The sequence below is a fragment of the Gymnoscopelus braueri genome (assembly GCF_963280865.1).
Source record: "Gymnoscopelus braueri genome assembly, chromosome: 12".
Classification (NCBI taxonomy): domain Eukaryota; kingdom Metazoa; phylum Chordata; class Actinopteri; order Myctophiformes; family Myctophidae; genus Gymnoscopelus; species Gymnoscopelus braueri.
Genome location: NC_137614.1, coordinates 16559862 through 16583380, shown reverse-complemented (window position 1 = coordinate 16583380; position 23519 = coordinate 16559862). Strand labels below are relative to the sequence as shown.

Below are 23519 nucleotides of genomic sequence, written 5' to 3'. Positions count from 1 at the left end.
CTAGCTATAGTGTTACGGTACTCTCCATTTGCAGATTTGACTGCTGTACTACTGTATGTGCACTAACACTAATAGGGCTTTCTCTGTTGCTGCCCCCTACCTCTGGAATGCACTCCCCAACCATATAAAAAATGCCCCCTCCCTCCCCTCCTTCAAAACTTCACTCAAAAGCCACCTCTTCAGGATAGCTTTTCCCCGCTGAGGTCTAGTTAATATGTCTCTCCAACCCATTTTATCGATTTTAATATAGCACTTACCTTTTTGTTTTTATTGCTTTAGTTTCTTTAAAAAGTTGGTTCCTTGCTTATCTTTATGTAAAGCGACTTTGGGTACTTAGAAAAGCGCTATATAAATCTGAGCTAATATTATTATTACTAAACATTATTACTAATTTAAAAGGCAAAGGCACACTATTAGTATTCACTAAATATGCCCACTTAGTACATTATTCTGACAGTTTGTTTAAACCCCCCCCCCCCCCTCCACACACACACACACACACACACTAGCCTATTCTACAGCACGGTAACAAAAAATGAAGAACTTCACAGTGATTGGTTTAAAATCTATGTTAAAGTCAACACAGCCGCATTGTATCTAAAGTTAAACCAGAGCTCCTGGACAGAACAGATAGGCGGGTGCAGTTATGAAAAAAAAGCACCTTACCCAAAACAAATTGCAACAAAACGTTTTTCAACTGTTTTTTGTAGTATTAGGTGTCCTTAATAACATACTAAAAGTTTACCAAAGTTTGATCACTGGAAAGGTGTTTTTTTCAAGATGGCGTCCAAAATGGCCAAAAAATCTTTTAAATAACCTAACTCCTTCATTATTTATCCTAGACAAGTACTTTTTGTGTCTAACCCTATGTTTTGGGGGCATAGAAATCCACAGGACTTGTCCAAATTGCAGAGATACATTTAGATAATTGTGAAATCCAATATTTTCTTTTTGACTCTATTAACTCTCTCAGTGCCACGCCCCGACATATCCCGAGTTTTTCCCGAGTACCCTCAGTGCCAGCACGAGAAATCCCGAGTTTTTACTTTTGACTGTGGTCGCGCTATTCTGTATATTTTTCATGATCACTTTCGCTTCCTGACTACATCAGACTCACCCGGAGCCGGATGTAAAAAAAAAAAAGTCATTTCCGGGTCACGTTGTTTTTCTCCGGTGATTTTCGGCCAGAATAGGGAAAGTCACGGTTTTTCACACGGTATAAAAAGCGAACGGAGAGGTCCACGTCTACTCTCTTTGGTCTGGGTGACGATCAGTCATCGTAGTCGTGTATCGCATCGTAATTTAGCCTGATCAACGATTGTCAAAATGTCAACATCCGGTTAGGACCGGATATGACGTGAGCCTGTTTGGGAGGGGGTGAGTGAGCCAGCGAGGTCATCAATGTGTCGATTTGTTGCTCTCTACTGGTAGAACTGTATTATGGGTTTAAAACCCCAATCAGATCATTTATTTGAATGAAAAATTACAAAATTTAAAAATAAAAAAAAACGCAAATTCCTGGCAGTTTGGGAGTACTTTATGAAAATACTCTTGGCACTGAAAGAGTTAAAACCCTCTGAAATGGTCACCCGTTTCAACTAGTTATATTTGTTTTACTGGAACAAGGCTTCAAGATATCCTCAAAACACAACAAACAATAGTCACAATCTGCCTCCTCCTCACAGACAGAGTGAGGAGGAGGCAGAAATGAAACTTATGCGTTAGGCTGAGAGGAGTATCCCTATGTCGCCTGGCTCACTGGATAGTCCCACTGGTCCCAAGTGGACCTCCATGCTGGCTCCTATGCCCGAGATGGGCACTCGTGAGTGGGCATAGTTAGTGAGGAGGGACCTCCCCCCCCCCCCCCCCCATAGTTGTGGTTGTAAGACCTCCACGTGGTGCATGACTGTGTGTCAGGCAGTCAGGGGTGTCCCTAAGTCTGACTGGCTCACAGGAGAGTCGGTGTCTGGTTGGTGGCTGACCATTAATATTCCCAGTGACTTATCATTATGGCTCAGAGCATCCTGTCCTCTCAAATCAATTTTTAAAGTAAAAATTATCCAGAAAAAAAGATCAAAGTTCAAGGTTATTGCCAGCAGTACCAATCACAAAATAGAAGACATGTGAAAAGGGACAGGCTGCAGGTTGAGAAAACTCTCAGCTCCGAACTCAACAAGATCTGCATCTGGCTCTCTGACAACAAACTTTCATTACACCTGGGTAAAACTGAATCCATCCTCTTTGGGTCCAGTCCTAACCTTAGCAAGGCAGAGAGTTTCACGATCAAAGTGGGTGATAATGTCATCAAAAGAAAGGATGAAATTACCTACCTGGGCTCCATCTTGGAGGCAAACATCTCTGGTAACAAAAACGCAGAAAAAGTGATCAAAAATGTCAACCGAACAACACGCTATTTGTGGAGGATTGATCGCCTAGTCAGTAAGAATACTCTGAAGATTCTTGCAGGGGCCCTCATTCAAGGTCATTATGATTATGCATGCACTTCATGGTATCACAACACCTCCAAGGCCTTAAAAACAAGGCTCCAAACATCCCAAAACAAACTTGTAAGGCTACTTCTTGGCCTCAATCACAGAACCCATCTAACCCCTGCTCATTTTGCTAGGATTGGATGGCTTAGGGTTGAGGACAGAGTACAGCAACTTGCTATGGGCCTGGTCTTCAAGATACACCACAACATTGGGATCCCCCTGTATTTGTCAAAATACTTCAAAAATGTTAATGAAGTCCATGATCATAACACCAGAGGCAGCTCCACTGATCATGTTCAACACAGATTTGGCTCAACTAAGGGTATGAACTCGTTCTCATGCTATTCATCAAAAATGTGGAATGCCCTACCAAAAGGAGTAAAGGAGTGTAAAACCCTACTCACTTTCAAAACTGCCCTAAAGATACACCTTCAGGAGGCTGCAATTCGAAAATGGCCCCTGTCTAAGTCTTAACCTACCCCTCCCTACCCCCCCCCCTCCTTCATTTTCCTCTTTTGTACATATATATATATTTTTTTTTTCTCTCGTCATACCAGTAACCTGAAAGCTGATTGTATGACATTCTGTATAGTAGTGTGTATATCTGCCTGCCTCTTATATTTCATCATGATTTGTGTGCATGGGGTTCTCATCTTAAACAAGCGTAATGCTTAATGAGGGTTTCCAGTTTAGTAGACCTTGTATTGTGAATTTGTACTTCCATGTACTGTTATGTACTGTCATGTACTATTCTCATGTCTTTCTAAATAAACTACATCAATCAATCAATCAATCAAATTAATTTTGCACTAAAACCCCACAACTACTATCTCAGGAATAAGATGTCTGTGACAAGCAAATCTGAACCCTATCCGGCCACACTCCTCTACCACCCCTACCCAAGACAGTAGACACTAAATGTTGTGATAGCTCTGTGCTGACTTGCACATCCTCTCCAGGCCCATAAGGGGCCATTTCTCCACTGTAATATTTGAGAATGTGGCCAATTTGCTATTAAAAAGGTCTTAAGAGTCATTAAATTGTAACTTTAGAAAGGTGCAGATACCCTGTACACTTATACTGTATGTTGGTTTATTTACTGTTGAGTGAGACCCCCAGTTTGGGAACGACTGCCCTAGTGGACTAGGATTATTATTTCATTTCACCTTTACAAATAAAATAGTGAAGAAACTTCTCTGTAAGGAATTTCTTCCAAGATTCGTGTAACATTCCCAGTTTATCACTTACAGCCATGTTTTTACAAATGTCACAGTACCACCCAGTAATAATGAATTTATTCCTTTTTGGTATGAAAATAAATCTCCTGAAAGCTTCAACAGAATGTGAATTACCAATTCACCAATCCTGGGCATTATGTAGAAAAGGGAGAAATGTCAAATGACATTGTTATGTATATATATATATATATGTGCTTATAACCATGCTTATAACAAATTCCTTTATAATTGAACTTGTAATCACTTGACTATAATTTATATATGCTAATTAGATTTCAAGATTACCAAAACATGGGGATAGGCACCAACATTACTTGTCTAGGATGAATAATGAAGGAGTAATGGTCTTTTTAAGGAACTTGCGGCGGCCATCTTGAAAATGTTACCTTTCTAGTGGTCCGATTTTGGTAAACTTTTGATATGTTATTAAGTACACCTAATACTACAATAATCCATTGAAAAACCTTTTGTTGCAATTTGTTTTGGGTCAAACCATAACTGCACCCGCCTAAGAGCCAAGCCAAGGCATTTGTGGGGATGTAATCACTCAATGTGCTTTTTCAGCTTGAGGACGCACCCATGTTTCTCTGAAGAGGTTCTAAAACAACATCAGCATTTTTCTGCTCACTCTCTGCACTGTACAGGTTGTTATCCTGAATATAGCGAACCACAGGGTCTGGCAGCAGGTACCTGACACTCTGTCTTCGCCGCAGCGCTCTGCGCACGTGAGTGGCAGAGATCTCGTTTGTCACCCATTCCCGGACTACGTGGATGTTCTTACGATGTTTCCACAACATGTCTGATTGCTGGATGAACTTCTGAGCGTCGTTGCCATAGCGGGTGATGCAGACCATGCCATAGCCCACAATCTCAGCAATGTCATCCTGCTTCCACAGATTGGGAATCCCAAAGGACTCCAAGACATCAGCCCCGCACAGCAGCATCAGACGAGGACTGTCTGAGGAGCGTGGAGAAAAGGAGATAGTTTTGAGCGAGGTTACTGTAACCCTGCTGTTATCTGACAGCAGAGAGAGTTATCCAACAAGCCACTGCAACTGAAAGGATTTCAACTGTTATGTAACACGACAGATTTGGCACGTTACACACTTTTACTATCGTTGCGTGTACTCACTTGGAATAACCCAAATATTTACTAAAGCATCCACACAGATTTCATTCATCTTCTGTGAAGAATGTTGTCAGACAAAGCTGGCTGGGAAGCCGGAGGGCCAACAAAATGTATGTCGTCTTACTGTGCATACTGTACATATTTGAACAGTACGCAATATATGAATGTCAAAAGCAGGAATGTACATAAAGTAGTATTTCATGTGTATGTATGTTCCTCCTTTGGTTCCACAGCTGCAAGTTATGAGCCTCCAGGGGTAAAAGAGAAAATAAATCTTTAGGTTTGACGTAAACTACGTACACCACACCTCCAATGTCTGGCAGTGGCTGAGTGTTAGTAAACCACTGCGTCCTCAAAGTCGTGAACTGTAATTGGTTTTGCTCAAGGCAAGTGTTACTTTCTACACTTCTAGAAACAATTTAAACAACTTGTCTGCTAATAGGGGTAATACGTAATGAGCAATGTGTTCCGGGGGTATGTGTCTATGTCACTGGTTCTCAATGTGGGGTCCGGGGACCCCTACGGTTCCCTTAGGGGGTTCCGGGGGGTCACCAGCTAAATCATTAATTAATAGTTAAATTACCACTGAGGATTTTACAGTGTAGATTGGGGTCCCAGAGATAAAATTTGCATCAAATGAGGGTCCATGGCCTAATGGATATAAAAGTGGGGGGTTCTTGAAATAAAAAAGGTTGAGAATCCCTTCTGTATTTGCATCTAATCTTCTGTCCAGTGTTCATCCTCAGCACATGGAGACTAATTAATAGCAAATCTGACCAACATGGAGGGCAGCACACAAATTAATCGAGTTGAGTACAAAAATGCAAACGATAGCAAATTAGCAATATGTCTTACCTCTCATTATACGATGAGGTGGATCCTGAAGAGAATTCTCCTCCATGCGGCGCTTCTTTGCACAGATGACAGTGTCCACCTCATCATTGTTCTGGCCGGCTTCTACCAGCTGTCCATAGTGATACCTAAGTGAGTATAGACATCAGTTGGCTCAGGTGCGGAAGACAATTTATAAATAACACATTATGACATCAAAGTAAAAGATGAGCCGTGGAATAGTTGCACTCATGGCTAGCTGAAAAATAATGATACGCACAAGTTGTTGTACAGTATTAGTCACACTGAAATAGTACTACTCAAACCTCAGCTAAAACAGGTTCATATTAAAATCTGAATTTTTCGTCTTTGTTAAAAAAAAAAAAAATTAAACTGAATTTCAAGACTTCTGCTTGAACCCAGTAATACATATGATGCCTTATTATAATCCTATCTGTTCAGTTTATGATTACCGTTTTATCATCATTCAGGAAATAGTTAACTAAGGATTTTATGCTATACATGTGTATACTGAAATGCATAGAGCATGCCTTTTTATTTACATGTTCAGATTTACTGGCACAGGAATAGTTTTGAAGCAGTCTTGAGGCCGACTTAAGGAACGTTGTGCTTGTATGGCCAATTTCTTCTACTGTATGAAAGCTGGCCCCTGACTGTCAGTCTACAATTGAACGACCGCCTGCCTTTTGAGTGTATATTTAGCAACGTTTGGTTTTTTCCTTGCCATTTATGTGATTATTTTTATTAATTTTTTACCATATTTTACTGTTATACATTTGTCTGCAACCTGTGTTTGTCGTGACACTGCTCTTTTCAACACGACTACTTCAAAAAGGAGACTCTTACCTACCTAATCTCCATGGTTAAATATAACTTTGAAACTAGATAAATTAAGGTGATGGAAAGGTGGCAAGCACTGCAGTAAAACAGAGTGCAGGTGATGGTGACTGACAGTCTTTTGTATGTTCAGTCGATTGTTCTACAATCTGTAAAACAAATCGGTCCTGTGACAACCTGGCATTATCCCCATATTAGTCTTTTGAGTCCACCGCGTTTAAGAACAGCTGACAACCTTCACAAATTAACTAGTACACCATGTACTCACCGTAGTACTTTGGCTGTCTCCATCCACTCAGGCTGTAAGCTCTCCCAGGGGTCTACTCTGATCCAGTCAGAGTTGTCTGTCGCCAGTTGTATCATCTCCACACGGTGGCAGGCTTCAATCAGGCCCTTCTTCTTGTAACCATCACCCACTGGAGAAATGACGCCCCTCACCACCTTGTACTGGCCTGACATGTAAGGGTTGACAAAAGTGGGGTTAACAGAGGTCAGATATTAAACAGTAAGACCACTGGGAACTAGGGCGGCAACTATCGATTATTTTCTTAGAGATTATTCTATCAATTACTTTTCCGATTAATCAAATAAGAAGCATGGGGTGTGGGGTGGTTGGGGGCATGTGTGTGTGTGGGGGGTTATGTTGGAAAATCTGAAAAGACTGAGATGCTCATCTGATTTAAAGTGTGATATCTCGAAATGTACTAAGGTATTGGTGTCAAAATATACTTTCAGTACCAAAGTAAAAGTACTCAGGTGCAGACCAAGTCATTTGCTTTATCCCATTACATCTTGAAAGTGTGATAACTACTGATTTAGAAGGCATTTGTAGAATCAGCCTCAGGTCTTAAAGGGATATTTCACTTTTTAAAAAATTGGGTCATTTTATCGTCTACTCAGGCTTTTGGGAGCACCCCGGACAGTTTTTAAGTTGCTATATATTGATATTCATTTTATCAGACACGCCCCCTTCCTATACAAGCCCATTGTAACTTCAAACTGATATTGTCCTTCTATTACGTGAGGAGACCGTGATTTTTTTTACTTTTTTCATTTAATTTTAATATTATTTTTGGAAAATGAAAAAAAATAATGTATAAAATAATTCAAATAAGTACTCGAAAAAACACGGGCCCCTCACGTATTAGGAGGGCAGGATGAGTCACCAGAACCAAGGACGAGTGTTTTTGATGAATCCAACATTAAATGGAGTTTGAAGTTATAATGGGTTTGTATAGGAAGGGGCGTGTCTGATAAAATGAATATCAAATATCTAAATACTGAATTAAGCAACTTCAAAACTGTCTGGGGGGCTCACAAAAGCCTGAGTAGACGATAAAATAACCCTTTTTTTAAGTGAAATATCCCTTTAATGGGTTATTATAACAAAAGTGTGTGTCCATTTGACTCCACCTGTGTCTTCCAGGTAGTCTCGAGCCAGTTCAAACATCCTCAGGTGCATGTTGGTTATAGGGTTGAAGGACCCACAGGCCAGCAAGACCACTTTGGTTCGATCCCGGGACTCCATTCCTCATGCTGAATCTACTCTTGTTTTTCAATACGACAGCTTGTGCTGTATGAAGGAGAAACAATGTCATCATCAGTAACTGTTAATGATTAAGTTGCAATGAAAGCATGCCCTTTGCTCTGACCTTACCAAGGGATACATGTAAACACATGTACATACAAACCTTTATGACAATATGTAGGCAATAATAATTGTAACCAAAATGTATGTTTTGGTGCTTTGCCCCACTGCCAGTTGGAATAGTACAACTTAGATGCAGTCTCTTTGATTGATTGACTGAATACATAGTCAAACATGTAAACAGCATGGTACAGTCAGACATTGAGGCAAAAAGGATAACACAAAAAGGTCCTGGGAACTTGTGGACCACAATGTAAACCACAATGGAATGGAAACCACAATTGAAACCTCAATGGAAACAAGTTCATAAATTTAAATCCACCATAGGACCACTGGTCCTATGTATTCAATTCATCAACATAGTATAAAGATAACACAATCAATAATACACGTCATCGTCTGCATCTAAGTTGCAAATGCAATACCCTCCATTGAGAGTCGATTCATGAAACAGATCTGGTTGTATTCCCCAATATTGCAGAAGTAGTAAGTACGGAAAGCTTTGGTTATCCTCTTAGTTAGTTTCTGTCAAGACTTAATAGAAAATAAATCAACAGTTGTCATGTTATGAGCATTAACCTTCTGTCAATAAACTCCAGTTTGTTGTTGTTTGCGGCGAAGTACAACTGGTTAACCTTAAAAAAGAAGGTTGCTTGCAGCAAGTTACGCTTGTCATAATAATGTTTTAATAATAGAGATAGTCAAAGACAAGTTACCTATTCAACAGAAGACATCATTTCGTGCCTGTGAAGAAATAACATCAGTAAACATTCCCGAAACTCAACTCAGCTATGCTTCCGGTATCAGTCACTCATTTGTTTCTGTTTGGACAAGATGATTAGAAATAAACCCGTCTGATTGGCTGCTAGACACAACCAAGGCAAAGTAAAGAAGGAATGTTCACATACGTCATCAGCAGTGATGGAAGAATGTTTTACGGAAGAAGTACTCACATGTTTTACTTAAGTAAAAGTATCAATACTGCAATGTAGATATGTATCAAAATATTTTGAAAATAGCAGATCTACAAGCTCACAGTGCGTCGCATTGTGAGCTTGTAGATTGGCCATTTTCAAGTGGGTAATGTATGTTTTGTAATAATAATAAAAATCTACAAAGTAACTAGTAACTACAGTTCTCAAGGGCCGCCCTCGCCCTAGCCTCGGTCCCAGCCTCACTTATCTGCGAAAAGAAGCCCTAGTACCCAGTGCTTCTCTACTGTGGACGTCAGTGGCCTTTCCTTCCTTTCTTCCTTCCTGACACAGAAAGCCGCACCCACAACACTAGAGCTACGTTCACAATCCATCCATGAACAAAACAAAAGGCTCAGACAGGCTGGAATGGAATATTTCGCAACCATGTTTACGAGTAATTGTTGCCATATTATATAGCTCTATAGTCATTTCTAGTTGGTAATTCTTCTGAACTATTTAATTGTTCATTTTAAGCGACATTGGCCGTAGTGAACAGTTAACATTGATCAGCATCTCATCACAACAACTGTTAATACCAAGACTCTTCGAGGCAGGTGAGGGTATCATGCGTTTTGATGCTATAGCTAATCAGTGTGTTAACTCTCACTGGTGCAAGCTAGTGAGATTCCACCAAACTATCCAGTTAGTCGCTTTGACATTGATGTTAAGCTCCAAAACATGACTCTAGTAGTCTACTAGCCTTGGATCACAAGATAGTCTTGTATCAAGGCTAGACCCTCTACTAGCCTTGGATCAAGACTATCATATATGTATTTGATTGAGTCTGACTTTTACTTTCGTATCTACAGTATGATATAGATATGCAAATGTCAAAATCGATACAATACATCTATGATAGTCTTGATCCAAGACTCACTCTCTACGAGCGTATTAGCTAGTCAGCTAACTCATTTAACCCACGGATTGTGTCATAATAACGAAACTCAATGTAAACTAACAATGATAAATAATTGTGTTATTAATCCATTTATGTTTCGCTACTGTTGTTGTGGTTGAAGTTTCAAACCTGTAAAAGGGTACTGTGAAGCTCAGAAGTGGAAAGGATGGCGTCTCGAGGGAAATCAGAAACTGGGAAACTGAGGCAGAACATGGAAGAGCAACTTGACAGACTGATGCAACAGCTTCAGGACCTGGAAGAGTGCAGGTACTGTTAGTAATATAAATATCGAAGAGAAACTTGACAGACTGATGCAACAGCTTCAGGATCTGGAAGAGTGCAGGTACTGTTAGTATCTCTACACAACGAGCGTCTTTTGTCTGGTTTTGTAGTGAGTGAGGCAGCAGCAATGCAGCATTTGTTTACAGCTGAATGTTCCCAGGGGGTGTGACAATGTTTCACATCACAAGTTCCATTTCCAGTGGTGGAAAAAGTACTAACATTTTTAACTTGAGTAAAAGTATCAATACTGCAATGTATAATTCAGTAAAGGTATTGGTAGCTAAATGTACTTAAAGTACCAAAAGTAGAAAAAGTACTCATTATGTAGAATGTCCCATTTCACAAGTATTCAAATGTATAAAATGTATAGATTTCTTTTTTAAATAGCCGATCTACAAGCTCACAATGTGTCGCATTGCGAGCTTGTAGATAGGCTATTTTCAAATGGCCGAAATATATAGGTCTGAAGTGGTTTATATATGTTTTGTGATAATAATCTCAATCTGCAAAGTAACTAGTAACAAAAGCTGTCAAATAATGTAGTGGAATAAAAAGTACAATATTTGCCTCTGAGATGTAGTGGAGTAAAGGTAAAAGTATTGAAAATGGGAAATACTGAAGAAAGTAAATTGCAGTACTTGAGTAAATGTATTAGTTACTTTACACCACTGCTCGTTTGTAGTGAGGTAGCAGCAATGCAGCATTTGTTTACAGCTGAATCTTCCCAGGTTCCATTCCCCTCCTCAACCCAACCTTTGTGTATTCAGAGAGGAGCTGGACGAGGAGGAGTATGAGGAGACCAAAAGGGAAACCCTGGAGCAGTTGAGTGAATTTAATGACTCTCTGAAGAAGATCATGACGGGAGACATGACACTTGTAGATGAGCTCAGTGGGATGCAACTGGTATGTATTTGTTATTATTATTATTATTATTATTATTTATACGTTTTGTTAACTTAATTCCTGTTTATTAAAAAGTTCCTTTCTTCTAATATATTTGCTTTATGTCAGCTGTGGTGGGGATCAGTAAAGTCTCATATTATCTTAACTAATTCACAAGTCCACCTAACATGATTGTAAAGTTGTTGTCTCCTCCTTCACCAGGCAATTCAAGCTGCAATCAGCCAGGCATTCAAAACCCCAGAGGTGATCCGTCTCTTTGCTAAGAAGCAGCCAGGACAGCTGAGAACCAGACTAGCAGAGGTTTGTGTTTTAAGTGGGGGGTCCTTTGGGGACGTTTGAGAACCACTGATCTAATCTAATTTTAGTTGAATGTGTAGTCTGGCCTGACATGTAGCCTGACGGTGTGACATTGTGTGCAGATGGACCGTGATGTCATGGTGGGGAAGCTGTCGCGGGATGTGCACACACAGCAGAAGTTGGAAATCCTCACAGCACTGAGAAAACTGGGCGAGAAGGTCAGATACCCTGATAAAAGGGCTGAGCGATATGACTTCAAATCAATATCGTGACTATTTAAAACTTTTGCCACGATTACGATTAATGCACAATATTTCTTTTTTAATAAAACTGATCTACAAACACAATTGTACCATTGTACAATGAAGTATAATACAGGCTTAAGTGGTTAATCAGACTAATTGATTTGGACAATTCTAAAAAAATATCTATTCGAATCTTTTTTGTTGATTTATTGATATATAAGAAAAATATAATTTAAGATTAAGTCAGTTATTACCTTCGATAGATTTTTGGTTAAATTGCTCAACCCTAACTGACAACACAGCGCATGTGGTCTTTGATCCCCCTGGAACAAATATGGTGTTGCTGATTAAGTGGCTTGTGATCATGACTGTGACTGATGTATTTGAGTCATTCTGCTGTTAATAGGCTGAAATGACTGCTGTTTGTCCAGCAACCAAAGTGGCCTGTTCTTTTAAAGATAGTTTTGGGGGCTTTTCTGCCTTTATTTATAGTGGAAAGTAGAGATTGACAGGAAACAGGGAGAGAGAGATGGAGAGAGACATGCAGCATAGATCGGGAACGGGACTCGAACCCGCGATGCGATGTCAGGGTATATTATAGCCTAGGTGCCCGGACCTCTGCGCCAGCCGTCCGGGCCCAAAGTGGCCAGTTCTAACAAAATTTCCCCCGCCATTAGCACAATTCTACCAGCCAACTATATTTTGGAAAAGAGTGAGAAAGTCTTGCAGATATGAGCTAGTAATCATACCAGCATATGGGTGGTGGTGCTGTAACGTGGTACTGTAATGTTATACCCAAATAACAGTTGTAATATTGGGTCTCAACCTTTCTTTCCCCCCTTATCTCCCAGTTTACTCATTAAGCCAATTCCCAATTTTCCCTACGCTAGTGTGTGTCACTGCTAACCCCTACAGTTGGTCATGTGGCAGGGTAGAGTGTAGAGACGAGCTCTAGTCTCCCCCAATACACATGACACCCGGCGGTAGGGCGTACCAGTGCATGTGGAGGAACTCAGTTCGTACAGGCACACCTGACCAACCTGTGGGAATCGCTAATGCAGCGACAGAGATCGCCCTTCCTGCCCGGCTTCCCACCCAACAGAACCAATTGTGTTGGTTAGAGCGCCTGGCCAAGCCGGAGGCACCACCGAGGATTCAAACCAGTAGTCCCCGCGGTGGACGAAAGGAACTTCACCCCTGCGCCATCCGAGTGCCCCTAACATTGTTTCATACATTTCATATTGTATATCGTTGTAAATCTCCATATTTTAACTTTTTGTGTTTTTTTTTGTAAATTAATGCTCTACTCGATCATACTACAGCGTCACTAGTATCAAAAGTAGCAGATCCACAAGCTCGAAACAAGGCGCGAAGCGACGTGTTTTTGAGCTTGTCGATCTGCTACTTTTGCTATTTTTGAATGTGAATCCTGAAAAGTAACAGTTCTTTTGGACATATGAGGTTTCCACCCGACAGAGACGATATGCTTCTTATAACCTGTACTTTTGATCACTTATTCTTGTTTCTGACCTTTTGTTATAGCTCGCAACAGAAGATGAGACGTTTCTAACTGAGAATGCAACGGCCACTCTTAACCAGTTTGAAAAAATCACTGCAGACCTAGGTGAGAATAAACAAATTGAGATCTTTAATTAATTGAAGTTTCTCAGTGGTATATGTATTTCATGTCTGTTTCGTACCCTTGTCTTTCAGGATCAGAAGACAAAATCATGGCTCTAGCAAGTTCTGGTGTGAAAACAAAGGCATAACAATGTTAATTTTAATTCTTGGTGGTTAATAATGACAAAAGTGCCAATCGTCCTTTTGATTTTGTAACCAATCATTGCACTCTCAGCAGTAATGGGTAGGCCCTAACTATTTAACAGTATTGTTTTATACCCCTAAACCTTTTTTAAATGTATTTTATTTTTCCACATTATTGTAAGTTGTGTGTATTATAGGTACTAGAGTTTGATCTGATACTTAGCTTTTGCAACATATCCAGCAATTGATACAAGCACTTTAAGGGAAATATTTGGCTTGTTGTATTTGTTATTGTAATGCTGCATTTATCATCTTAAAAGGCTTTTATTTCTTGATTGTGGTGTCTTTTAATGAGGGTCGTTCTCATGACTGCTGCAAATCATCAGTGTAATTTTCTGGACTGTCATCTGCTATCAACACTCATGGATAATGAAACTGGAGTGACTTCAGTAGTGCATTATATATCTGTTGCCTATAAGCAATCGTGGTTTACAATGTAGTTTTGAGATGTATTCTGACTTGATATGTTGCCTCACAGGTGAGTTGTGTGTATTCAATCATGAGTACTATTTACATTTTAGTCGTTGTATAATCTTTGTATTAATGGCAAGGGATATCATATAAAAAAAGATTCTGCCTTTCAGTTTGGGTCAATTAAAATAAATGATTCACCAGCAGAGGTCACTAAAGCTTCAAGTTCACAAATACTATTCCAGTGCACTACTGCCACCCAAAGCTAAGCTTCTGAATAATAATTGATTTAGTGAAATGCTCATGATGCAGAAATGATGAGTTATATTTTCTTAAAGCTCCACTGATAAAGACAGAAACCAAGAAATATCTTATACCCCATCTTGTCATCCTTTATTTTGTTTATGAGCAAGCATCAACTTAACCACAATTTGCCTTTCAATTGGTAGAAAAGTGAGAGCAGCCCCAACAAGCACAAAGGAAGCATTTGACAATTCTGAAAACATCACCTTAACCCTTTTGAGCAAAGATTTGAAAGAAAATAAAACATGGTTTTGAGTGGCATGGATTTGTGAAACAGACAATCAAGAGAATCAGTAGTGAGCCTCCTTCTTCACCCCAGCCTCACAACTCTACATGGAACATACACAAAATGTGGTTCATGCAAAGTAAAAGCCCCTTACATTTACATTTTTTATGTTGCATTTCAATTCATTAGGCAGTGTGTGACATTCAATTCAAGAGAGAAAAATACAGTATCTCAGGGGCTGACCAGAAAGTACATGATTTGGAAAACTTGAGATGCCAGGTTAATTCTGAGCAGTATCATAGCCAATGTACTCTTAACAATGATAATGCGTTGTACCTTTTGCAGAAGTGTTAGTTGAAATGTTGACATTGAAACATTTTTTGACGTAATGACATAGTGAGAACTTTGGAGGGAACAGGCTTATAACTGGTTCTTGTGAATTTCATGCTGCCCTCAAAAACTTCTGTCAGCAATTCAGGCAATAGTACACTGTTGAAAACGACCTTCCTCTATACACAAATAGGTAAATTTATACCCACTATGCTGCCTATAGCAATTCGGTAATGTACATCTTTTAAGAGGTGGATTCCGTCAATATGATTTAGTACAATATAGAAGATACAATATGGATCTACTTTTTCTACACATCAACATGGACACATGACACCTATGTAAAACGTCTTCACTTTTAATAAAACTAGCAGTGGACTATTGTTACAATAAAATGAAAGAAAATCACATCCCCCAGCTCTGTAAGAAATCTAGCATTAAATAGTTACAAAATAAGAAAAGAAAAAAACTTTGCCACAACTAAAAGAGCGTAAATGAGTACTTTTTTTATTTGTTAGTTGTGTTAATTGCGCTGTGATTGGCAAAAGGCACTCCCAACTCGGCCGGCTCAAACCTGGCCCCATGTTTTGTAGGCCCAAGTCATCATGAAAGGGGAGATTGTTCACCACATTTCCACCATTGACCAAAAACAATAAATAAATTGGACCTGAAAAAATCTAGTCACTCCAGACATAAGGTTTGCTCGAAACATCAAAGATGACCTGGAGACTGTATCTAAAAAGGTCCTTTGACGAAACTTGCGAAGAATTAATATGCTATTTCCCCCCTCGTATTATTATTGAGCCATCTGATTGTATCCTCAGAAAATAGATTTGCATGCAAAGTATGAGAGCCTCGATGCCATCTGTTCTAATCATTTTCAAACTGATAATGCCACACTTTCTGCTCCCTTCCTTGAACTAAAATGCCCCCAAAGTCACATAAAGCAGGTTGGAAAATGGATATATTTATTTTGGAATCCCAGAAACATTATAAGGTGTAAAGCCCAATTTGTGCTTTGGCAAGAAAAGTGTTGTGAAACATGTCGCTCAATAAAAGTGACGCATTTTCAACAAAACAAAAAAAGTGTTGATACGACACTTTCTCTGGCTGAAAACGTTATTTTCCTTAAGTTACATGTCACCCAACACTTTGTGCTTAAGCATAAATTAGCCAAAAATGTCCAATTGTGTCTGTTAGGTGAAAAATACACTACAGTAATGAATAACAGCCATGTCTAAGAGGAGATATAGAGATTAACATTGGACACATCTTCCCAATTAATTGTATAAGTTTTATACTAATACCGGAAGGAAAACAAGTTCACCAAATGTAAACAAATATCTTAGAACAACTCTACAGTACAGTTCCATGTACAATAAAATCTAGTGGTCTACTGCAAAAAAATATTTCATTTGAAGATTCAAACCATAACAAAATAAGATTCATTTTTAAATAGTTTTCCTATCATAACTAGTGCACTCCTCCCTTCAGTTATAATTTCTCCAACAGGAACTCAGTGAATCCATGAGAAAAGGAGTCACAAGAAAAGCCAGTAATTACTCTGTGATACGAAGCTGCTTTAAAAATGAATCTAATATATTATCTTGGGTTAAATAGCTGTGCCACAAAAAAAACCTTTAAAAATATTTTTTTGCAATGAAGCGATCAAGAGATGTCTTTGCATTTCATCTCTCTACCCCTAAAACGTAATTTATGCTCTGTCGCACGCTGGTGTCGAGCGTTGGAAATGGCAGACCTACAAGCTCACAACGCGTTGCATTCCCGACACGTTGTGAGCTTGTAGGTCGGCTATTTCCAACGCTCGACACTGTCGTGCGACAAAGTATAAATTGGGCCTAAAACGACGCCAGCAGCTGCACTATTCAACCAAGCTCCACTAAAAGCTTGTCTGTCCATATTGATCTGCTCTTTCAGTAGTTTGTAGAGATTCATTTATTTTCCAACACAGCAAAATTCTAAGTGTCACTTTAACTGAGTGTAAAAATGAAACCTATGACAGTGTGAAAATGGACCCTTATAGGGTCTACTTCTACACTCAGATTTAAACCAACACTTAGGATGTTTACAGTGTACTTATGTCACCATGGCAGGACTGGATAATGAAGGGCAGTTTAAAGCTGCTGACAAAATATATCCTCTCTAAGCTCTAATATATTAGCAGTACCCATATTTTAAGACCAACAGTGCTATTTATGATCTTTTGTACCATACCCAACACAAACCTAAGGTTTGTATGCATTTCTCTTGTGAGTGTGAATACCCTGAACAAAAATCCCTTCTGTACAACAGTGAATTCTAGGGACTAAAATACATTGATACCTTGAGTATAGCATTGCCACCTGTGCAAGCAAAGCAAAGAGTCTGCACAACAAAATCCTCAGTTAATTGAACCCTCAAAGAGCGTACAAATGTGTCCTTATAGGTCCATTTTGACACCAACACTGAGGATTTTGCTGTGTGTGTGAAGCCAGTCCTGCCTACATAAAGCAAAAGAAAAGTTTTAGCCAAAAAAACAAACAAAAAACAAGAAAAAAACAAAATGGACACCACTTTGCCACGGAAACCTCCGCTTATAGTCCTGGGTTTCTCATTTTGAAGCAGACACGTTTTGTACAAGCATGACGGAAGAGCTCTGCTAAATTTTGCAACATGCTACAGCCTGTGTGACACAAATATTCTACATTACTTACTGCGTCATTGTAGATATTGGACCCCATTGTTTAGGCCTTCACTAACACATTGACTAATTACATTTCATTATATTTACAAAAACAAAATAATTAAAAAGCAATTTATTCCTCTACACATGTGACTTTTCAAATATCCTCATGCACTAAAAAAGAAAAGAAAAAAAGAACTGCAGTCTACTTGTTGAGAAGCGTCGCCTTGTTTCACTCTCTGGTCTATGAACCCCAAGTCAAAGCTAGTCGTGATTTTAGCGGCAAACACATTAAAAAAATGAATGCGCAAGGTATATACCTACATAAAAAAAATAAAAAAGATATTCTCCATCTGAAAGCTGTGATCCGAGTGAACACGAAGTGCAAGGTTGGACTTCCTCACATTATTTAAAAAACAAATGTAAATTTAGGCCAAGTTTTCCTGGGAATTAAAAACATAATAAATTAAAAAATCACAAATCAAAAGTAAAAATCAGTGATCTGGTGATTATTATACTACACTGAGTACCACCACGAAGATGACAACAGGAAAACCTGGACCATAGATAGGTTGATAGGATTTCTTTTTCTCCCCCCCCCCCCAACATCATGGCTCCTTCAAAATGACGTTGTCGGGGAGTGTGTGCATGTGTTTGACAGTGTATGTGTGTGTGTGTGTATATATATATATATATATATATATATATATATATATATATATATATATATATATATATATATATATATATATATATATATATATATGTGTGTGTGTGTGTGTGTGTGTGTGTGTGTGTGTGTGTGTGTGTGTGTGTGTGTGTGTGTGTGTGGGGGTGTGTGTGTGTGTGTGTGTGTGTGTGTGTGTGTATGTCAGCTCACACTGGTGAGGGTGTGGGTTTGGTTAAGTGATTTGTATGTGTGAGGAGGTACTGTAGTGCGTGTGTGTGTGAGTGCATGCGTGTGTACGTGTGGTCTTTAATAGGTGAGAGTTGAGTCATCCCACTCCAGCTGCTGCTGTCTGCTGGCCCCCTGCTGGTCCTCAGGTTCTGCACCTTCCTCCTCCTCGCTGCTCTCCGATTCGGCGCTCGTGATGTCATCTTCCTCCTCTCCGTCCTCGCTCTCCTCCTCCTCCTCTTCCTCCTCTTCGCTGCTGTGCTGGTCCTCGTATGTCTGGACAGAGATAAGGGCTTTTCAGACGGGAAGCGACTGGCACGCCTAACCATACATTTTCAATGAGAGGCGGGCGGGCAGTAGGGAGGCGCGGCCAATCTGTCTGGCGGAGCGACAAGCGGGCGCACTCCCATGAAACTGTCGTGTTCGTGCTTGTTTCACGCACACGCCCGACAAGAGCTGGATTGTGGTCAACTTGTGGTATTATTTATTTTCTTGTAGCCGAGTATTGTATAAATAAATAAAGTTACAGTTTGCCAGTAGGTCTATAATAGAAGGGCTGCTCTGTTGTTGCCAGGCAGCAGAAAGAGTGAGATTTCATAACTGAATACGATGTGTCACTTCAGTGCTCCAAGGCCTAACCGCAACAATGTAAAAGAAAAACAAAAAAAAACAGGACAGACGTGTCTTCAATAACACATGCATGCCTAGTCACATGCATGCCTAATTCATCAAATGTCAAATTTGTGAATACAAGCATCCGGAACAAGCTTAAAGCTGCAATATGTAACTTTCATGTCCTACCCGGGATTTGAAAACCAGGTGCCCTATGTTTTTCTTTTCTTTTTTTTCTTTCATTCAATACCTCTTGTCAACCAGTAGTTGTCGCTATTCGACCACAGGATCTATTCACAAAACAAGGTAAATGGTGCATTTTATATAGCGCTTCTATCCGAAGCGCTTTACATTGATTGTGCCATTAACCCATTCACACACACATTCATACACCGATGGCGGAGGAAACCATGCAAGGCACCAACCTGCTCATCGGGAGCAATTAGGGGTTCAGCGTCTTGCTCAAGGACACTTCGACACTAACTCTAGGGGAGCGCCCCAGCCCGGGATCGAACTGGGAACCTTGCGGTTTTCCAGTTCACTCTACCCGGCCACTCTACCCCTGAACCACTGCCGCCCCGTAGGATTACTTTAACTTGGAAAGTGAAATAAAGCATTTTCTTTTTACCAAAAACACAACACGGCAAAAGCACATTAGCAGTGATAACGAGAATTATAATGATACATTTGTACAATACCAATGAAGTTGGGACAGTGTAGAATTGGACACGAATGCGGTAATGTACAGCATCGGTACAATAAAACAGTTATGTATAATAATAATAATAATAATAAAATACAATTTTGCATAAAATCGAGTAAGCAACGTTGCTCTGAAGGAGGATAGAGCGAGAAGAGAGAACACAAGAGAAAGAGGGGGGACACTACTGTGCAGGGGCTAATGTTGTCTGTCGGGCTAACGTCGACGTTTGTTTGAAGCAAGGTTGTGCGCTTACCTCCATGGGGTTGACGGTGATGGTGAGGGCCGAGTCGTCCCAGTCCATCTCGTTCTCCTTGCCGCCCTCCGTGTCCCTCACGGTGCGCTGGTGGGCCGCTCGGATGCGGAACACGCCCAGGATGATCATGAACACCAGGAAGCTCACACACACAACAATGACAATGGTGGCTGCACTGGGGACCACTGGGCACAGCAGCACGCACACACACACACACACACACACACACACACGCACACGCACACGCACACGCACACGCACACGCACACACACACACCAGGAGGGCATCGTTAGTTTCACTTCGCACAACGACAAAAAAAGTAAAAGTCACTTCGACAACGTTCTCCACAACATACAGTTAATTTTCCAAGTCATTGCCTGTAATTCTGTGCTAGGGCATTTTATGGCCATTAGTTGTGTTGCAGAGAGAGAGGGCAAATGTATTCCCTCGTGTTCCAGCACTAGAGCTAATGGGGTTTAACTGAAGTGCAGAGGAATGCTTTTGGTGGCTGTGTGTGTGTGTGTGTGTGTGTGTGTGTGTGTGTGTGTGTGTGTGTGTGTGTGTGTGTGTGTGTGTGTGTGTGTGTGTGTGTGTGTGTGTGTCGCACGTGCGTGTGCCTTCTTTAAATACATTTGGCTATTCTCTTCCAACTAGCTCTTCCAAATTACTCTTAGGTTGTGAAACCATATACAGAAGCTTTCTTTTTTGCTTCCTGTCGTTGCTTTTTTTCTATAACGGGGCGAAAAGTGGTTTAAAGCTCACCTGAGGCCTGGTGAGCGTTGACCAGGTTGTGTCCAGACAGGTCAACAGAGGCGTGGTGCACAGGATTGATAAAGTTGGGCTGTACCATGGCATTGTTGGCATGCTCCATGGGGTTGGCTGTGTGGATCACATTCACCTGAGGAAACACAAAATGTGTCAGATTATGTCGAATGATGACAATCCTAGATATTATGTTGGAAAAAATGTATTATGATGAGTAAGCATTCATATATTTTTGTACACATAGTTCTCCCCAGATGATGTGCGGAGGAGGATAGAGGATACCATTTCTAACCCTCTGCAGTGAATGCCTCCTTTTTAGGTTTATGCATTTATTTGTTTCTTTTGGTTCCTTTATTTCACCAGGTAAGTTATCTCTTTCACAATGGTGACCAAGAAAGGACACATCCGATGTAATACCTCGACTTTGAAGTCATTGCTGATGTAGCGGCCGTTGAGTTCCGAGCACACCAGTTTGAACTTCCTGTCAAAGAGAGCCTCGGTGTGCCAGTTCTTGTAGCGGATCAGGTGCAGCACCAGCTCGTAGTTGGCCATAGTGTTCACGCCTACCACACAGAGAGGCACAATCACACATGAACAGGAGATACTACAAGCTGCAGATAATGCTATTTGACATACCTCAATTTACAATCACACTACAATTTAAGCATTTAGCAGATGCTCTTATCCAGAGTAACTTAACAGTTGCAAGATCGGAAAAAGAAGGCTGAGTAAGCATGTCGACAAACAACAAGGTAAATAGTCACATAAACCGAGTTCAGTCAGATAACTCGCGAATAGATTGAACCAATATTATAGACCGAATATGTATTGAACAAATATATAGAATGAGAATACAAGTGTGGATGTAATATTTCATCTTGGCGTTCAGGCTCTGCTATATTTTTCTCCCTGCTCAGCACAATTTAGACAACCATCATTAACCATTAAGAGCAGGGAGATAGATATATAATAACAACCCCCCCATGGGGAACAGACCAATAGCAGAGCCTACTGGTGGTGGGAGCAAACGCTGCATGACAACAAACCAGAATACACAAGCGGATGGAACGCCTGATTTAGGTGAACTTAAATACCCGCCCAATTGGACAGCTGATTGCCACGTCAGTGTATGACGTATGGGTCTTGCATGACGCTGTATACAGCCACATAGAAACCTCTCGAGTGTATGCTGCCTGAACTAACTCGCAGGCTACGTATAATTGCAGAGAGAACAATGTAGTGCCTCAAATAAAAAGAAATACGAGGTAAACAAATGTTGTGGGAAAGTAAATTATATACCATGGGACTGCATGTTTCTAAATAGGCTGATGAATATTCATAGAAAGGAATTAAGGAGTGAACAGCTGCTAAATGTCTCATAGATTTAGTCTCATAGATCTTAAAAGACATTCGAGTATGCATGAGTAAGAGTAGGCACCGCAATTGTGTGCATGTGCTAGCATAGCATTTGAACATGGTTATGGGGTGGTGAATTAATCCAGTGGGATTAGATAAACCCATTCTATGCGGTCTTCTTCACTCACAGCAGGATACAACTGTAAGCTCGTCATGTTCATTTGATGCCTCATACAGTATGTGTCTGAATGTTCTTTGCATGTACAGTTGTTCATTACATGGGGACACATCATTTATAGTACAGTGTGTGGCCTAGCACGGGTCTACGAGTGTCCGTACCAGTGATGACAAGGCCCAGGTTAGAGGAGCTCATCTCCAGACCACGCTGCTGGAGCTGGGCCAGGTCCAGCTCAAGGCTCTCGTGCTCGCCGTCCAGCTCATCTCCAATGGCAGTCACCTCGCATGTGTCCAGGTTGTGCATGATCTCCTCTGATACCACTGTCTCTTGAACTGGACGAACCACGGGAAAGGAAAAGAAAGAATGTAGTCAGGGATGAGGAGTTGCAGAGCCAGGTTGAGTCTTGAGGATATGGACCGGTAGCTCTTTGAGCCCAGTTTCACATGCACACTCACTCACAGTATACTATACTTGCTTGTAAATGTAAAAGTCTGTCCTTGAGCTTCAAGATCTCTACGACATATCTATGACGTATGATACCAAATTTGGGCAAGGTTTCAGCCTGTTCAGAGACCCTTTGACTTCTATTATCTTATCTTATCTTACTACTATATAATTGACAAAAGCTCTGAAAGTTCGTCCGGGATTCGCAAGCACAGGATCACTCCACATGCCTCCAAGACCCGCCACAGACTGTTGACTGTTGTTACTAGATGTCAGGGCCGCGAGGCGGCCCTGACATCTGTACACAAGAAATTTGACACTGATCGTCCCGCCGTTTGCGAGATTAGCTCAGAAAACACAGACAGACGTACACAGACAGACACAGACCGACCCTCTTACAGGCGGCTAGACTCCTGCAGAGCCACGCCGTAATAAAAGTTTCACTATCATGATCATATAGTCAGCAGGTGTAAAGCAAACTCTCCCCTGTGACAGCGCATATTATTTTATTGCGCACATTACATTTTTATTAAGATGTATTTGTGCCATTCGCATCTTCTGCCTCTAGTCTGCACTACAGGAACTCCTATAATGGATTCCTTGTGTGCCTATTTTACTGGTCTGACAGTCTGATTGCAGCTCCTTGCCGTCCAGTGGAGAGCATGAGTTCATTATGTCAAGAGAGGCGGAGCAGGACGTTAACCATTTGAAACCCAAGCATCACAATTCTAAGGGGGGGA

General features: G+C 40.5%; 3 protein-coding genes across 7 annotated transcripts in view; 1 reads left to right on the top strand and 2 right to left on the bottom strand.

The window, feature by feature from the left end:
- Window positions 1–3042: 3042 nt before the first annotated feature.
- Window positions 3043–9017, bottom strand: nmnat1 (nicotinamide nucleotide adenylyltransferase 1). Its single transcript, XM_080445848.1, has 5 exons — window positions 8913–9017; window positions 7962–8121; window positions 6817–7000; window positions 5715–5839; window positions 3043–4688 (listed from the first exon to the last, which is right to left on the bottom strand). Exons 2-5 carry the CDS (start codon window positions 8074–8076, stop codon window positions 4291–4293), a joined length of 822 nt encoding a protein of 273 aa, XP_080301974.1. The 5' UTR covers window positions 8077–8121; window positions 8913–9017; the 3' UTR covers window positions 3043–4290.
- Window positions 9018–9511: 494 nt separating this feature from the next.
- Window positions 9512–13894, top strand: lzic (leucine zipper and CTNNBIP1 domain containing). The gene is made up of 7 exons (XM_080445849.1): window positions 9512–9724; window positions 10190–10335; window positions 11118–11253; window positions 11455–11553; window positions 11673–11768; window positions 13338–13419; window positions 13509–13894. Exons 2-7 carry the CDS (start codon window positions 10235–10237, stop codon window positions 13562–13564), a joined length of 570 nt encoding a protein of 189 aa, XP_080301975.1. The 5' UTR covers window positions 9512–9724; window positions 10190–10234; the 3' UTR covers window positions 13565–13894.
- Window positions 13895–18341: 4447 nt separating this feature from the next.
- The window catches only part of clstn1 (calsyntenin 1), a 37205-nt gene continuing 32027 nt past the window's right edge, over window positions 18342–23519 (bottom strand). For 4 of the 5 annotated variants that reach the window (XM_080444223.1, XM_080444226.1, XM_080444225.1 and 1 more), the window contains 5 exons: window positions 22497–22667; window positions 21219–21364; window positions 20799–20934; window positions 20036–20220; window positions 18342–18743 (listed from right to left, as the gene is read on the bottom strand). In XM_080444223.1, coding sequence (XP_080300349.1) covers window positions 18549–18743; window positions 20036–20220; window positions 20799–20934; window positions 21219–21364; window positions 22497–22667 — 833 coding nt within the window. In that variant the 3' untranslated portion in view covers window positions 18342–18548. The remainder of the gene's footprint in view (window positions 18744–20035; window positions 20221–20798; window positions 20935–21218; window positions 21365–22496; window positions 22668–23519) is intronic. The other variant, XM_080444224.1, reaches the window with a different exon arrangement.